We start from the raw sequence: 18,623 nt of genomic DNA on the forward strand, positions 1-18,623 counted from the left end.
TTGCTAGCATTCCATTTGCATTGTCTTTAAATAGAGGTTTCTTCATTAACTGCATACCAGTAGTTGGGAGATAAGCTAAAACAAGTCTGGAAAATCATCTGAGAAAAGAAAGAATTGACCATCTTATATTTTGGCTTGATAGAGACTTCCAGAAAGCCAAAACAAATGAAAAACAAAAACCCTAACATCAACAAACCCTGGCAAAATTACCAAGATAACAGCACCAATGCAGTTTAGTTGAAGCCAACCAAAGATTTGTTAGGCTTAGATTATTTTATATATTTATCTTGCCAAAGAAATTTGGGTTACATTAGACACCAGTAGACTTTGGACTTGGGGGGTCAGGGGTAATAATGAATACAGTCTGGAATCAGTGCTAGGGGTTGGTAGTTTTGACTAGGGAGGCAAAGTAGGGAAAGAGAGGGAAAAGGAGAAATAGAAAGAGATATGTATTTACATATAAGCCAGATTCTTTACTTTCACAGTCCTTTACTACTCATTTCAATCTCAACCCTTTATCCACTGTAGTGAGGTGACACAATGGAGACAGTGCTGGCCCTGCAGTCAAGAGTTCAAATCCAGCCTCAGACACTTACTAGCTATATGACCCTAGGCAAGTTACTTAACCCTGTTTGCCTCAGTTTCCTCATCCGAAAAATGAACAAGAGAAGGAAATGGCAAACCACTCCAGTATCTTTGCCAAGAAAACCCCCAATGGGGTCACAAAGAGTCAGACACAACTGAAACAACCGGACAGCACCAACAATAACAAAAGTAATTGATGATGCATGCTTTCCAGAAAATATCATAAGAAAGACATCTTTATGCATTTTGTATTGCAACCAAATTGGATTATTAGCTCTTGCTTAAATTCAACACTCCATCATCTCCTGTCTCCATTCATTTGTATCAGCTGCACCCCTTGCCTAGAACATACTCCTTCATAATCAATCTATGTCTTCGGAATCCTTATATTCCTGCAAGGTTCCTTTTATGTGGTGTTATCTCCTCTATGGAGTCTTCCCTTAACTCCTTTAGATGTTAATATTCTCTCTTTTCTTGAATAATTTTGTATTTATCTGTCTACAAAATGTATCTCCCCAAGACAATGCAACCTCTTCAGAGAATGGAATTGTTTTGTCTTTCTATGCCATATACCTAAAACAGTGTCTAGAACATAGTAGGTGGTTAAGAAATGCTTATTCAACTAAACTGAATTTAACACAGATGTGGCAGTTGGAAACACAAGTGGAAGAAAGTTTAATAAGAGGTCTATACATGCAAACAACATACATATGCATATGTATAAATATGAGTATGGTAAATTTGAAATAATCTCAGAGGTAAGGCACTAAAATTAAGGAAGAATGAGAAAGGTTTTTAATTTACCTTATAGTTTCATTGGTAGCCTCATTCATGAGGCATTTACAGCGACTCAAAAGATACTAGTCATAATAATTCATAAAAGAAAAATCAAATAACGAATAATGCCTCATGTTCAGACCATGAAATGCAATTCAATAGCCAATTCAGTAAGTCCATAAATGTATGCATCTTGGATGGGCACCTTAGATTGGCAATTACTTGGGTCCAGAATTAAATAGAAGGAGGAGAGTGAACTGGATTGTATTTGGAAAATTATACAGCACTTTGGATAATCCAAAGCTGCCTCCTGACACGAATATCTATCCTTTTAACATTCGCATTATTTTGTTAATAACATGACTATGAATCACAAAAAAAAAACATAATCTCTGAAGAATCAAAATTGTGGTTGAGCCAAAGAGCAATGGAGAGACACATGGTAGGCATTAGTAGGTTTCAGCATATTACCACCAATGACTTAGAATCAAGAAGTGGCATAAAACATGTCATCCAAGAATAATTAGAAAATGAGACGAGTCAACTTTGTAGTGTGAGTAAAGGATAACATGAACAGCCTGGGTGTTGGAACTGGTACCCACAGAATGTTAAAAAGACATGCTAGAAGCTCTAGAATGTTGCTTAGATGATTAATGGAGGATTATTAAGGAATATGGGCAGCTAGGTGGTGCAATGGATAGGGCACTGGAACTCATCAAGTCAGGAAGACTCATTTCTGTGAGTTCAAATCTGGCTTCAGACACTTACTAGCCATGTGTCCTCAGGCAAGTCACTTAACCCTGTTTGCCTCACTTTCCTCATCTATAAAATGAGCTGCAGAAGGAAATGACAAAACCACTCTATGCCAAGAAAACCTCAAATGGGGTCAGGAAGAGTCTGACATGAATGAAATGACTGAACAAGAAAAAATAGGGGATGAAAAGTTAGGCTCAGTGTCGATCTAAACAGGTAGAGGAAATCCACATGACAATATAATCACATGTGCACTGTTGTTATTTGTGTAAGTCTTATCCCACAATTAGACCAATTCACTTCAAGTTAATTAAGTTCCAATTAAATACATAGTTATTAAGTAGTAGGGACCATGCTAGGTACGGAAGATACAAGGACAAAGATGAAAACAGGCCTTAGCATCAAAGATTTTACTAGGGGATGGAGGTGAGGGGAAAGAGATAGTAGTGGTGGTAAGAAACAATAAACAAACAAATAAGCAAATTAATAAAACATACACAGAGGAAATATAAAATATTTTGGGGAGTGGAGTATGTTAACACTCCTTGAATGAAGCAATTGTGTCCTTTTTTATTTTTGTAGCCACAACCCCACATACATAATGTTATATAGAGTATTATTTAATAAATGTTGGCTTGAATTGTTCAAGATCACATAGTTATCCAGAGTCCTTCCCATCACAAAACATGAAGGCCATTTGGTTAGGGGGATTACATAAAGAAATATAAGTCTGTTATGTACCTCAGTGTTTTCAGGGATCCCAAATGGCTCAATGCCACTGATGGTTCCTAAAAAAGGCTATCTCTTCAAACTAATATCCCCCAATTACTCTATGTGGCTTTAATCATTGAACCAATTCCAACTTTGGAAGAATCACAATGATAAATAATCCAACAGGCAATAAATGACATAAAAGACATCACTGAGGACAAGTATAATGTCAAAAGGTTGGTCATGGACTAAGAATTAGAGAAAACAGATGGACAGACTGAAAGATATATTGTTGACTCTGAGATATTAAAGAATAAAAAGAAGGCCTAGGTTTTTAAAGTACAGTCTATGGAAAGACTGAGACAAGAAATATCTATAGGAAGGTGTGGAGGAACTAGGATATGAATCACGGAAGGAGTTTGCACAGTGACAAAAATACATATACATCAAGGTATCTATCCATTCAAAGTAGAAGAGAAGACTTTAATATGCTTTTTCAGACTACCATATACATATATATTTACTCTTGAGCCATATAAGGAATATCACTTAGATAACTCATACCAAGAGTGGCCAAGAGCCTTGAAAAAAATTGGTTATTACAATGTATAACTTTCTCCTTAGGAAAGAATTCTAATTCTAGACTCAATTGTTGCCAAAGAGACAAGTAAACATTCACCTTGAAGCATGACTTTCATCAAGAATATGTAGTGTATAATCTTCTAATCTCTATTCTGGTAGTCAGCTATTTCTCTTTGAAAATAGGAGAAATAAGCTACTCTAATCAAGAACCATGATGTAAACTGCTCTCCACTTCCAGAGAGATAACTGACAAACTCAAGTGTAGATTGAAACATACTTCCTGGGGCAGCTAGGTGGTGCAGTAGATAGAGCATCAGCCCTGGAGTCAGGAGGACCTGGGTTCAAATCTGGCCTCAGACACTTGACACTAGCTGTGTGACTTTGGGCAAGTCACTTAACCCCAATTGCCTCACCAAAAAAAAAAAAAAGAAAGAAAGAAAGAAAGAAAGAAAGAAAGAAAGAAAGAAAGAAAGAAAAGAAACATACTTCCTCAGTTTCTTTATTTTTCCTGTTTGTTGTTGTTTTTTGCATTATTGCTAATATGGGAATATATTTTGCACAACCACATGCGAAATCAATATCATACTGCTTGACTGCTCAAGAAGTGAGGTATGAGAGGAAGAGAAGGAATTTGGATCTTGATATTTTAAAAAATGAAAGTTCAAAATTTTTTCACATGTAATTGGGAAACATTTTATGAAATAAATAATAATATATTAAAAAAGAAAATAGGAGTGATAACCAAGCTTTCCCCAAGTTATATTTTTCTTCCGATCTTTAAAGTTAATAGGTGGATGACAAAGGACAAACTGGGTTACCTCATAGATGTTAAATTGTTCCACCAAGTCCAAGTCTGTGCCTTTCTTGTTCAAGTGTCTCTGAGAAATGGCTTCGATGCCGAGCTCCTCCAGACAATCTACCACATCATAGAAAGCATCTTGATCTGGCAATCCTGACAGAGTCTGAGGAGAGAAAAAACATTCACAGTTTTAAAAGATTTCAACAAGTCTGCCCAAAGATGCTTATTTGGCACCAAGATTTCCCAACAGGTTTGTTTTTTTTTTTTAAAAAAAAACAACATAGCAGTCATTGATCCCAGTCAAAACAAAGTGAATAGCATCATCAAAGCAGAGCAGATTGGGTAAAAAAACATGAACTTGTTAGAGCAAACTGTTTTCAAAATGTATAAAAACCAGATTTAGGGAAATAAGCCCTCTAAATTACTCTCATTTTTTTTGGCTAAATGATCATAATTCTTTTTTGATTAAAATTCAACAGAGGCTTCTCTGATCTACACAACTTAGAATGTGAAAATTTAAAAAAATAGACGCAACAACAACAACAAAAGAAATTCAGCCGATAACATATTCATTATTACATTCATGCACTGAATCATTCAAATATCTACTGAATACTAAGCAACCATACATAAGTCAAATAACCTTACTGAATCTCAGTTTCCTCATATTTAAAATGAAGACATTCATATAGCCAACCACCTTGGGTCATTTTGAGGTTTTAAGGCTGTTTGTAAATCTTAACGTGCTGTATTGTCAGAAGTTGTTGCTGTTGTTAATATAAACACTATTAATAACAACTGATTACATTGTTCTAACTATAAATTTCTATAATGAGAAAAAGTTTTCCAAGTAAAATATCCATAACTACTGAACAATACTGAGTACTACCATGTGAAAAACCTTATGTAGAGATCAAAGTTGAGTAACACAGTGCCCACCCTGAAGGAGCTTATTGATTTTTCACTGACCTGCCTTTTTTTGTTTAACCTGTTAAAGAGATACAGAGTTCTTAGCTAAACAAGCAAAGTCCCCCAGGCCACTCTCAATTCCATGCCAGCTCTTTAGAATCAGAACCTGAGATCTGGAAAGAACCTCATAGGGCATTTAATTCATTCCTATAATTTTACAATAGAGGACCATGAATCCAAGAATGTGATGTGACTTCCTTTACTTCATGAATGTGGCAGAGCAGAGATAGAACTCAGACCTCCTGACTCCCAGTTGAGGGTTATTTCCTTCACTTATCCTGCTTATAAACTTTCTTGTGCTCCGTCTATGTTAATGTAGACTGAAAAGAGCAGTATTTTTCCAAAGAACATTTCACAACCAGCTGTTCAATGGAGCCATTGCTCACACTGTATACTGGGAAGATGATGATGGATTTCAATATAACCTTTACCAATCTTTACCACAAATTTACAGGTTCTATATTAGAAGAGGGTTTCTCTGTTTACAACCCAGATTCGAGTTTTCCTTTCTCTATATTGATTGGGAAAGTCAAAATAATATCAAAAAAGTTGTTTTGGAAGCTTTAGGCTCAACTTCTTTTATATTTTAAAGTATAAATAAATGATACATAATAGAAATATAGTTTCATGGGCAATCCTTTTTTCTGTTCTGCCATGTATATGGAAATGTCCATTTTATTATGCTAAAGTCATAATAAAAATAAACATAATTTTTCTTTAAAAGTGAATCATATATATCTATATGTATATGTATATAGATATATAGATATAACCTATATCAGATTACCTGCTGTCTAGGGGAGGGGGGAGGGAGAGGAGGGAGGGAGAAAAATCTGAAATTGTAAAGCTTGTATAAACAAAAGTTGAGAACTATCTTTACATGTAACGGAAAAAATAAAATACCTTATATGTAAAAAAAAAAAAAGTGAATCAAAGGGGCAGCTAAGTGGTGCCCTGGAATCAGGAGTACCACTTACTAGCTGTGTGACTCTGGGCAAGTCACTTAACCCCAATTGCCTTACCAAAAAAAAAGTGAATCAAGGGGGCGCGGCTAGGTGGCACAGTGGATAGAGCACCGGCCCTGGAGTCAGGAGTACCTGAGTTCAAATCCGGCCTCAGACATTTAACACTTACTAGCTGTGTGAGCCTGGGCAAGTCACTTAACCCCAATTGCCTCACCAAAAAACAAAAACAAAAACAAAAAGTGAATCAAAAGCAAAGAGTATGAGGTGAATTAGAAACACTATTTGGCTTTATCAGGTTTTATTTTCACATTTGCACTCTGGAATAAACACAAACACTCGTGTAAAAAAATGTCAAGACAAGGACCCTTAAACTATGAAATCCTACAAAATATATACTTGATCACAATGCTGAGCACTGGTTTTCATTGTTTTTCAGTCGTGTCCAACTCTTCGTGACTCCATTTGGGGTTTTCTTGGCACAAATACTGAAGTATGTTGCCATTTCCTTTTCCAGCTCATTTTACAGATGAAGAAACTGAGGAAAACAGGGTGAAGTGACCAGAGTCACACAGCTAGTGAGTGTCTGAGAATCTGACTCAGTTTCTTTAATTGTAAAATAGGTATAATAATAGCACCTATTTCATAGAGTTGCTGTAAGGATCAAATGAGATAATATTTGTAAGGCATTTAGCACAGTGCCTGGCAGTGAAGCTTTTCCTGATCTCTCCAGTTACTAGTATACTCCCACACCAAAATTATATTATATTTGTGTAGTACATATTCTGCATTTTCTACATCTATACATGCACATTAACTCCTTGATAAAATACAATCTCCATGAGGGCAAAGACTGTTTACTTCTGGCTTGTATCCCTAGTATGGTGCTTATCAGATAATAGGCTCTTTTTTTTTTTTTTTTTTTGCAGGGCAATGAGGGTTAAATGACTTGCCCAGGGTCACACAGCTAGTAAGTGTCAAGTGTCTGAGGTCGGATTTAAACTCAGGTCCTCCTGAATCCAGGGCCAGTGCTTTATCCACTGTGTCACCTAGCTGCCCCTCATAGGCTCCTAATAAATGTTTGTTGATTGATTCACATATGTTGGATAATGCTTTCTGCATCACTTTTCATCCTCCTAGGTAACATTCTTCAGCCTACACATACCCTTTTAATTGTTCTTTGGCTTATCTGTCATTTTAATACTGCTGAGGTGGTAGGAGGCATTCTATACAATCATGCCAGTCTTACCAGAATAATATTGGTGTTAAAGAAAATTTCTTTTATGACACTTTAGAATGATTTAAAGGATGGTATTGTTTTCAACATGCAATCCAGCCCACTCTCTTCCTTCCAATAAATTCTGGACCCAGCTCACTGTTCATCTGCAGCTCCTCTGTCTTTACCTTACCCCCTCCTCCTTTGTATTTCTAGCACTTGGCACAGAGTTTGTCTTCATTGATCAATAAATGTTTATTGACTGACTGACTGATATCAATCTACTTCAATAACATTACTTCACAACATTCTTTTAATTGATAATAGCATCCATTTTGGTATGCCCCACTGAGTGGGCAGTAATTTAGTTTGCCACTTGTAAGATTTCTAGATAGGGCTGGTCTCGTGCATAGGCAGAGTAGGAAATTACTAATTGCTTTGATTTTAGAGGCACCAAAAGGCTTAATGACGCTAGATTAACTTCTCAAATGCAAGGGTCTAGAGGCTAGGAGGTTAATTCTCCTCCAAAGTCATCCTTATGCCCCTTTCCCACAAAATGCAAACTTTTAGTTGCTCTTCGTATTGCATCCCACAAAACACCACCTTTACCACTGTGCCTTCAAGTTTACATTTTAATCTTATCTCATTTTCCCAGCTGCTAGTCCTTTCCCCCTGAATTTGGTTTCTGCTTTGAAACTCAGATCTGCCTTCTGACCTTTCAAAGTTTCCAGTCTCCAAAGTTTCCATTATCACTTTCAGGTGGAAGATGCCAGTCGCTCTGAAGGACTTTATCCTGCTAAGCAGGTAGGTATCCTTTCCCCACAAACTACCTCTTCCCATGTCTTAACTCTTGGTACCAAATAGAATCCTGTATCTCCTCCCTTTTCTTGCAAATATGGTGGCCTTGGCTTTAGAACTGGGAAACTTCAGGGAAAAAAGGCTTGAGACCCCTTACCCCAGTGGGAAGAATTTGTTCTCAAAAGGGGATAGGAGAGAAACAGAATCTGCCCTGACCACTACTTACTCTATTCCTTTCCTCCTCCCTCCCCACACTGGCCCCCTTGGTTCTTCTCTCATCACTCATTCTAGCCCCCCAACCAGTACTGACCCCCTCTTCATTATACCTGAAAGCCACAGTGCTCGTGCCTTTCTTTCCTGCCAGTGAAACTGAGAAAAGTGACAGCACAGTTCACAACTTGGGGCGCAGCACTGGAAAATCCCCCCATCTCTTTAAAACACACACACACACACACACACACACACACACTCACTCACACAAGGAAAAAAGGCATATAGTCTCTCAGTGACTTTGGAGGGAAAAAATGAATTTAGAAAAAACAAATAGAAAGTGGCAGGAAAAACAATCTATTCAACAAAACATAATAATAAAGATGATAATAACAATAATAATATCTGCCATTTATGTAGTGTGTTAAAAGTCTGTAAAGCATTTCATCTAAATTATCTCATTTGAAGCCTCACAATAACCCTGGGAAGTAGCTACTACATGTTCAGAGTGTTCTAAAAAGTCTTAGTATAGTTTTAAACCATTTAAGCTATTAAGTTATGAAAGCTTAAAACTACACTAGGACTTCTGGGACACCCTGTATCATCATCCCCATATTTCAGATGAAGAAATGGGCTCAGAGAGTTTGTGACTTACCAGCTGTCCCATAGCTAGTAAGTGTTAGAGGCAGTACGAAGCACCTACTATGAGCAAGTCACTGCGCTAGATAACAGAAGTGTTAAAATGTATAAAAGAACCCAGTCCCTGTTTTCCACAAGCTTTCCATCTAATTGGTGTGACAACACATAGGTAAATAAATAACACAATGTGTTGAGCATCCAGACAAATTGCTTTAAAAATGTCAAGGAGAGAAGTCATTTTTTAGCTTAGGTGTAATGGAAGACTTCTTGGGGAAGATGGCTGTTGAAGGAAGAGAAAGATTTTAACAGGTGAAGATGAAGGGGAAGTTTGCTCCAGGTCCTAGGATTATCTGCACGAATACACAGAGGCAGTAGGGGGCAGAGCAAGACCAGACCAATAATTCAGTGCAACTTGAAAACTGAATGCCTGAAGGGAATATTAGTTAAATAAGACTGAAAAAGGGCAGGTTGGGGGCAGATTTTAGAGGATTTCTTGTGTGAGGATAAAGAATTTATATTTTACCCTTTAGGTAAAGGTAGCCCACTAAGTATTTCTGAGCAGGTAAGCAATGTGATCAATCTTATGCACTAATAAAATTATTTGAGCAATCATCTGGAGGATAGGCAGATCGGGCAGGTGAGCCAGTGGGGTAGAATGACAGGTCAGGAGGCTATTATCCTAATCTAGAAGAGGGGTAAGAAGAGACTAAATTGGGGTGCTTTGGAATGGGAAGGTAGAGCCAAGCACACATATCTTCATGTAGGTATTTAACTTGTGAATGTCATCTCTTAAAACATGACTTCTCTACCGTTGTGACTTGATATGATAAAGTATTATAAAGAAAGAACTAGTGACATCTTGGGTTTCCCTATTTCCCTTCACAGAGGTTAGGTTCTATGAAGGGAGAAGAGACCAGAGAGAGATATATAGTCCAACATTGGGGGTCATGGATGGATAGATGTGTGGAGCCATATATCATTACTACTATTACTGCTGCTGCTACTATTGCTACTACCACTACTGATAGGATTTATATAGTGCTTTAAGTTTTGGAAAGCACTTTACATATGTTAACTCATTTAATCCTCACAACAACCCTGTAAGGTAGATACTATTTTCATTTCCATTTTACAGGTGAAGAAACTGAGGCAGAGAAAGCTTAAGTGACTTGTTCAGGGTCACCCACCCAGGGAGTATCTGAAGCAAGATTTGCACTTGCTCCAAGTCCTGTGCTCTATTCATGGTACCACCTGACTCAATTATTTTCTGTGCTATAATTTATAATAGAAAGTCAAATTTAAAATAGAGACCAACAACCATTTTAGTAGCTTGCAATGGAGTAAGATAGCAGCAACTCAGCTCTAGAACTTAAAAAGACGTCAAGAAAAAAGAAAGTCCCATATCCTCCAACCATAATATCTCCCTGCCCTCTTCTTGAATTAATTTCTATTTTCTTCTCTTTGGGAATGAAGTTATTTATGTCTAGGTTTTAAAAGCTGCCTGGTATGAAGAGTAGGGGAATTTATATCGATGACTCTAATAGGATGAGAGTGTGACTGAACTTGAGTGGCTGAGACCTAGTTGGGTTCCAGACCAGGATGGGGGCCATTAGAGTCAAAGGGCATCTTGGGATTTATCAATGAAGAACTCAATAGAGGATGTGGAAGAGGAGGCCAAGTGGGAGAACAGAATTCCTGTCTGCCATTACAGTGGGGAGAAGGGAGGAATACAAGATTCTTCCCTTTCTACAGATATGTAACTTCAAGCAGTCAGAATTTACTACACAATAAAAGTTAAAACATTCTTAAGTCCTTTCCTTGGCCTCATAGCATTTTATAAGAATCAATTGCAATTATCCATTTTTAAGGAAAATTACTTTCAATGGTATGATCTTGGTATTTAAGACAGTTACAATATTATTACAATCATTGTTTCATTTTAGAGGAAATCAAGATACTCTGATGTATGTCACACTGCTAATTACATCTTATCTTGGGTTATTCTTCTTCTTGTTCTTGCCTTTCCATAAATCTTCCACAGAGGATCCAATCAACATGCTTGAGATTTCCCTCCAATTCTTTTATTTTTTTTTTGGCAGGGGGAGAATCAGTACAATACTCAGGTTGTCCAGTTATTATCTCTCACATAAATTGACTGCCTACCTTTCTAGCCTCATATGCCATTAATTTTTTAAGCCAGAGATTCAAAGTGTTTGTGTCTGTGTATATATGTGTGGGTAATATACAAATTAGTTGATAATAATGAATACATATTAGTTAATATATAATATTATCGTGTATATGGAATATTCACTGCAGTTGCATAGAAACACTGAGAGGATAAGTGACTTGCTAGTGCAATGATAATTTTGAATGGTGTTTACATTTTAAAATACAATAAAACTTTATTTTAACATGTTAAAAACACTTCTTAGCTCACAAGCCATACAAAAGTAGGCTGATATTTGGCCCATGGGCCATTGCTTCCTGACCTCTGCATTTTACCATGCTTCCTCTCGCAGGCAATTTATCATATCATATCATATCATATATCATGTCATATCTGGTGGCATATTACCATATCACACATGTGTTATGTCATATTATATAATATTATATATTATATGTCTTCTCTCAGGTCAACTATTAGAAGGAAAACAGAATTAATTTGTGTTTTTCTTACAATTTCCCTAGTCTTGTCCCTGTTTCTATCTCTGCCTGCTTATATCTTAAGCATATACCGCAAGGGCCAGCACAAATAAAGCCTTCCCTAATTTGCAGCCATTCACTCCCCCAAAACCTAGAACTGATTAACTCTTTTGACCTCATAGGATCTCATATTCCTTTCACGTACTCATTCTATTCTAATATGGAGTTTATTTTTCTGGATTTGTTTTTTCTTCTTCCTCCAAACTGTTAAGTCCTACAAGAGCAGGGACAGCATCATACTTCAGTGCCTAGCACAAGGAAGGGGTGGAACCTAGTAGGTTATGTTCTTAATAAATGTTTCTTGAATGAATGAAGGAATGAAATATGATCTATTGACCCTGTGTTCTTGCCACAGCGGGAAGATTTATCTGGTTTGGCTCCTATTCAGATGGTGAATCTCAGTCTAATTTGTGTACTCACCTTATTCACTAAAGTCATGGCATAAACCAGAAGCTCAGTGTCAACCCCATCTTTCTCTTCCAAGATCTCCATTATATTAGACCATGGCTTGACTCCTATAAGAGAAAAGCAGAGAGCATTAGACAAAATTGTTATGTTCTGACTTACTGGGTTCAAGGTATAGTGCATGATTTAAATCACATTTCCCCTAACGCGACAGCACCCACAATAGCATCTTCAAATGGAAATTTTCAGAGGTGCACATTTTAGTTAGAATATGTTATGATGAAAGTAAGAGAAGTCCCAGGTTAAGAGTTCCTTACAAATTCCAAAGGCCTCTGACTAGAAACTATATATTCTTGGGGCAGCTAGGTGGCGCAGTGGATAGAGCACCGGCCCTGGATTCAGGAGTACCTGAGTTCAAATCCGGCCTCAGACACTTAACACTTACTAGCTGTGTGACCCTGGGCAAGTCACTTAACCCCAATTGCCTCACTAAAAAAAAAAAAAAAAAAGACAGAGAAACTATATATTCTTGTAGTATACCATAATTCATGGAATCACAGAATTTCAGTGCTGGAATGGAACTTAGAAGTCACTAAATCCACTGGCTTTACTTCACAGAGGAGGCAACTGAAATGAGACTTTGAATGAGAAATGAGAAATGAAGACTTTTGCCTGGAGAGAAGTTATTATTTTATTATTATATTAATAACCAATTATTAATTAGGATCCAGGCTTTTTATTTCTTCATTCAGGGTCCAGCCACTTTGAAAGGTCAGTCAGTCTCTAAAGGACATGGCTGATAGATGAGATGTTCCTAACCCTCACTGAACATGCTCCTCAATCTTGGGCTGGACCCCACTTAACCAGGTTAAACAGAATCCAGTCTGGGCAAGTTCTTGTCCCAAGGAGAACAGCCCTGCCCTGGTACCTCTCCATTAGAATTTAGGGTGACTTAGCTCATGAAGGAGAAAACCAACCAGAGTGATCTGGGTGGAGATGGATTCCCCAGTCCAGACTGCTGGAGGCACCTCAGTCTCATGTCCAAGCTACATTCTCAGCAGGAGCAGCTAAGGACTCTTAACTCACCTCCTCATTACATGTCCACCAATCAGAGTTGATTTTTACTTGCCAGGGCACCTCCTTTTACAAAGGTATTTCAAGCATTCAGTGTCTCCCTTGGGGGGGGGTATCTTTAGTTTTCTATGAGAAAACACTGATCATCAATTTATTGATTATTAGCTAGCCTGATTAATAGATTATTTATTAATCACCTAGAAACTCTGTCTCAGGTTTTTCATTCATCACAGTTCACAGAGAGCAGGAGACACATGTGGTAGGGCACATACTCAGGGCTCCTAATCCAATGCCCCTCGTCTACTTTCCTCTATCTGTCCATGTGAATCTTAATCATTACAGTTTACCTAGAACTGGGGAAGGAGGGGAACTTCTGAATTTAGTGTTTCTCACTCTTGGACTGGGACAAGTACCTTATCCACTGGCACATATTCTCACCTTTGGATAACAGAGACAATAGTGCTGGGCTAACTTCATACAATCATCGATAGTGTGGTTCAAAAATTCTTAAGAGTTTCCAACTGATGGAAATTTTGAAATTATCTAGTCCAATTCTACCTTTTTACCAATACCATAAAACTGGTTAATAATGACAGGTGTGAGTGCACGGAGGTTGGAGGGAGGCAGAGGGGAGTCAGGGTGTGAGGCCTAAAAGCCACACCTCCTGATTTAGGGCTCTGTCTTCTCTTCCCTATACAGTGCTGCATCTCATCTTACTGAAAATACGCATATAAATTTGAAGCGTCTGTCTTACAGGTGTGCCCTACTTTAAGAAAAGGCCACATATGAGGCTAATTATAGACTATTGCATTTTACATAAAACTATAAGCTCTATGGGGAAAATATTTTCCAAATCCAAATTTTCAGAATAGAAAAGTAAGGAGCTGATTATTCATACTAACCAATAATCCATCATTTAACAAAAGGATTTAATACTTCTAGCTACATAGATCATCTACTTCTAACTCTAATATAACACTCTGAGTGCTTCTACTTAATTTAAAATACAATTTACCAAAAATTTATTCATTTGCCAATTTTAAGGACCATATCATTGATATTATATCAGCAAAACTACATGTTTATAAACAATGTCCAAACCCCTAAATTTGGTATTTTCAAACAAGGAAAATGTGTACTACTAGAATCTTCTAATTCACCACAAGAACCAGCCTCTTATAGTCAGTTACTTATCACCTTCCTACCTATCTATTTCCTGCCTGCCTGACTTCTTGCCTGCCTCCATCCTATCTCCCTTCTTTCCCTGATTTAAGAAATATTTGTGGAACATCTACTGTGAATATATTACCATGTTAGGAATTATGCTTTACAAAGCTGAATACGATGAGTCTCTGCCCTCAAGAAAAAAAATCATGGTAGAATACATATCTCAATGGAGCACATAATAATAACTCACATTTATAGAACACTTCAAAGTTTGTATTACAGAGCCCTGAAGCCTCCCAACTAGAGATGTCCCTCCAAGTTCACATCAGCCTATTAATAAGCACTCTTGGGGTCTGAATATTCGACCATTTCCAAACCCAACTAACTGAACTATTATTCAGCACACATCTCTCCATCTGTACACTAGGATATCACGAGAGATTTAGTTAAGCGTCTGCCTGAACCTGAGGCATTTAATGTTTATGGAATTTCCCAGTGCTCACAAGTGCTGTCTAATCATAGCTTGGATTTGGAGGGAAATGAAATTGGGTGATTTATTATCACTGTGCGTAGGAATTATCAAAGAACCATATCTTGAAATTCAACCAAATAGGGAGGGGGTTGCTTCCAGAATAGGATAACACTCCTGTCAACAAATTCCCACATGAAGAATAACTGAAGAAATAGGAGCTATTTATCCTGGAGTGGATTTGGTTAAGGAGAGACTTGATAGTTATCTTCAAATATTTGAGAGGCTATCATGTAGAAGAGAGAATCAATAGTGCTCTGGATTGTTCCTCAGGGCACAACAAAGATCAACAAGTGGATGATATATGGAGACAATGTCAGTTTAACAATAGAAAGAACTTTATAATTGCTGGAGCAGTCCAACAATGGGATAAAACCAAGAATGTGCTGAAGCCAGCTTAAACTAACTTGTCAGAATCATTGTTGAATGTTCCATGTGAACATGAACACCTCAGAAAGTGGTAAATGCTACAAATCAAGGCTTGATTTATTGTTTTGGTGATTACCCCAGAGTTGAGAAAGTAATGAAGAAAATGTGAATAATGCAGATTAAACATAAAAGTGTGCTATGCATACATGTTTTTGTTTGTTTGTTTGTTTTCACAGAGCCAGTTGCTAAACATTTACCAGCATACTGTTGCATGAAACTTTCTTAAAGTAATTGGATCCATGTCCCTGGTAGGGTTCAAGCATACTGTGCATGGAAATATTTTGGATGTGTTGGGGAATAGGGCAATTTCTATACTGGAAGGAAAGTTAAATTAGATGATACATAAGATCCTTTACTACAGTAAGATTTTATTATTGAATAACAAAATCCACAAGCAATATCTAACTCTGGAAGAGTGACTTCCCTCCAACTTCTCTTCTAGATGGAAAAATATTTCCCCCCCTGCATTATAATTTCAGCAAAAATTGTGATATTCTGTAATGGAATTTTCAAGTTCACAGAATCATATATTGAGAACTGAAAGGGCCTTCAGAGACCTTCTCATCCAACCTCCTAATTGCATTCATATGAACCTTTCAATCATGATCAGCAAGCAACGATGGCAAGCATTATCAGCAACTCTGTCTTGGGCACTTTGAGTGATACAAAGATGCATTAGACATGGGTCTCTTCCTTTAAAGGGCTCATAGTCTAGATGAGACAGGTAAGTTACACTAAAATACAGATATTAGTCAGCATGTACTAGGAGCTAATTTGGTGGAACAAATACTGATTACTATTGGGATTAAGTGAGAGAATGGCTCCTTGTAGGATAGGTATAATCAGGAAAGACTAAGGACTGGTGGAATTTGAGCTAGGCTTTGAAGAAAATGTAAAATTTATATACATAAACACATGATGGAGAGAACATTATGGGACAAAGGAAGGATGGGGGCAATAGGACAGGTAAATTATATATGTAATGCTTTATAAATTTGACTGTAGGAAGAATTTGTGGAAAATTGTAAGGACAAAAATAAAGAGAGAGAATGGGACTAGGCAGTGTAGGGCACTGAACACGAGGTTTATCATTTGAGACTTTATTTCGAAGGAGTCACTTAAGATTTCTAGAAGGATCTATGATAATACAAAGCTGTGATTTGGAAAGATGAATCTGTCAGGGGTATGAAAGAAGTATTAGGACATGGAGAGACTAAGGGTAGAAAGTTCAGTGAGGAGGCTATTGAAATGGTTCAAGAATGTGATGATGAAGGCATAGAACAGGATTAGTGAATCAGTCAAGAAACATCTATTAAACGCCAATTATGCAATAGGCACTGTGCTAAGCACTAGGGATACTAAGAAAGGATAAAAAACTAATGGAGTAATGGAAGTGCATATGAAAAAGAAGGAAATAAATGAAATAGCTATTGAGAAGTCAGAATAGGCAGAAATTGGTGAATGATGACGTGGAAAAGAGACAAAAAGGAATTAAGGTTTTGAACCTGGATAAATGGAAGGATGACACTACCTACCATCAATGGAAATAGAAATGTACAGTGAGGGCACATGGGAAAAAAGAGAATTTGGTTTTAGACATAACAATGGAATAGCCAAGTGAAAATATTAGACAGGCAGAGAGAGAATGAGAGCAGGAAAGAGGTCAGCGTTGTTTCTACAGACTTACATATGACTTTAGTGGTGGTGTTTGTAGCCATAAGAGTCATTCTTCTGAGAAGAATTGACATTTTCAGTGCACATTTCACATGTTCCCAAAACATGTGGAACAGATTTATTTAGTTCAAAGAAGATACATAATCAGTTTTTAAAAAAACCTTACTACAATATTGTCTTCCTGTGGTTTCTAAATGAAGGGTAAGAAAAGAAAAGGAGGAGTGAAATAGATCACAATGGAGATTCCAAAAACTCCAGAAAATTACTCTACATTATTCAGAAGGGCACATATATGTGTATTTCATATGTACAGAGGTTTCATATGTACATGCATGTACAGATGTCCCATATATGCATATATAAATATATACTTACACTGCTCCTCCCTTGTCTGGCAAGAGTCAAATGATTTAGCTGCCAAACTCTACTGATTCTTCAGCAAGACTACCAGAAGACTTAATGTCAACAGATTAGAGCTCTTCTCCATGTGAGAACAGTTTGTTACTAACTTGGAAGGAAAGCTAAACCAACACAGAGGGCAATAATGGAGCAGAAAAGGAGTGGGCAGCTTTCAGAGATTTGGTATAGCACTGCATTTACTCATCTGGGTCAGAACACTCACAAACATCAAGATTGGTTTAACCAAAATGATGGGGAAATTCAAAAGTTGCTCAGCAAAAAATGATAACTCCACAGGGGTAACCAGTAGGATAGTTCACCTGTCTCTAAGAAGACAGCATTTAAGTCCATCAAAAGTAAAGTACAGGGGCAGCTAGGTGGCGCAGTGGATAGAGCACTGGTCCTGGAGTCAGGAGTACCTGAGTTCAAATCCAGCCTCAGACACTTGACATTTACTAGCTGTGTGACCCTGGGCAAGTCACTTAAACCCCATTGCCCTGAAAAAAAAAAAAAGTAAAGTACAAATCAAGATGGCAGAGGAAAGGCAGTGAGCTCTCGAACTCATGACATGATTGCTCCAAAAAACATCCAAATAATGCCATAACACAATGCCAGGAACAGCAAAACACACAGAAGAATGTGCTGAAATTATCTTTTTTTTTTTTTTTTTGGTGGGGCAATTGGGGTTAAGTGACTTGCCCAGGGTCACACAGCTAGTAAGTGTTAAGTGTCTGAGGCCGGATTTGAACTCAGGTACTCCTGAATCCAGGGCCGGTGCTCTATCCACTGTGCCATCTAGCTGCCCCTGAAATCATCTTCTAACCAAGAACTGCTTGGAAGGTCAGGAGGGAGCTGCTGTGCTGAGACAGGAGTGGAACCCAACCCCACAGTCACCCTGACACAGATCCAGTCCCAGGAAGGCCTCACCAGAGAAGGAGACCCCCTAGAGGCTCTGAATCAGCTGAAGTGCCAGTGTCATTTGGAACTAAGCTCACAGTCTGGTGATAGGGCTAAGCCCTTGGCAGGGGGGAGACTACAGAGGTCTATGCTGGTGCTGAGGCAGAACTTGGGTTTTTCACCCCTGCTGGGAACCAGGAGGTAGGCTTGAGTAGCAGTGGCCCAGGATTGGGGAGGGGCACAGGCTCCTTGGAGCTGACAACCACAACACACAAAGCTGGTTGATTAGTAAGTTGGTCTGGTATCATCTATAGACCAGGGAATAGACCAGGCGAGTGA

The 18,623-nt window shown here is 37.8% G+C and overlaps 1 protein-coding gene across 5 annotated transcripts in view; it reads right to left on the minus strand.

The window, feature by feature from the left end:
• The window catches only part of FHOD3 (formin homology 2 domain containing 3), a 712,282-nt gene that overhangs the window by 205,981 nt on the left and 487,678 nt on the right, over positions 1–18,623 (minus strand). For all 5 annotated transcript variants that reach the window (XM_043977896.1, XM_043977898.1, XM_043977897.1 and 2 more), the window contains exons 8-9: positions 12,131–12,225; positions 4,227–4,370 (exon numbers count right to left, since the gene is read on the minus strand). In XM_043977896.1, the coding sequence (XP_043833831.1) occupies positions 4,227–4,370; positions 12,131–12,225 (239 nt within the window). The remainder of the gene's footprint in view (positions 1–4,226; positions 4,371–12,130; positions 12,226–18,623) is intronic.

This window comes from Dromiciops gliroides, chromosome 1, assembly GCF_019393635.1.
Source record: "Dromiciops gliroides isolate mDroGli1 chromosome 1, mDroGli1.pri, whole genome shotgun sequence".
Classification (NCBI taxonomy): Eukaryota; Metazoa; Chordata; class Mammalia; order Microbiotheria; family Microbiotheriidae; genus Dromiciops; species Dromiciops gliroides.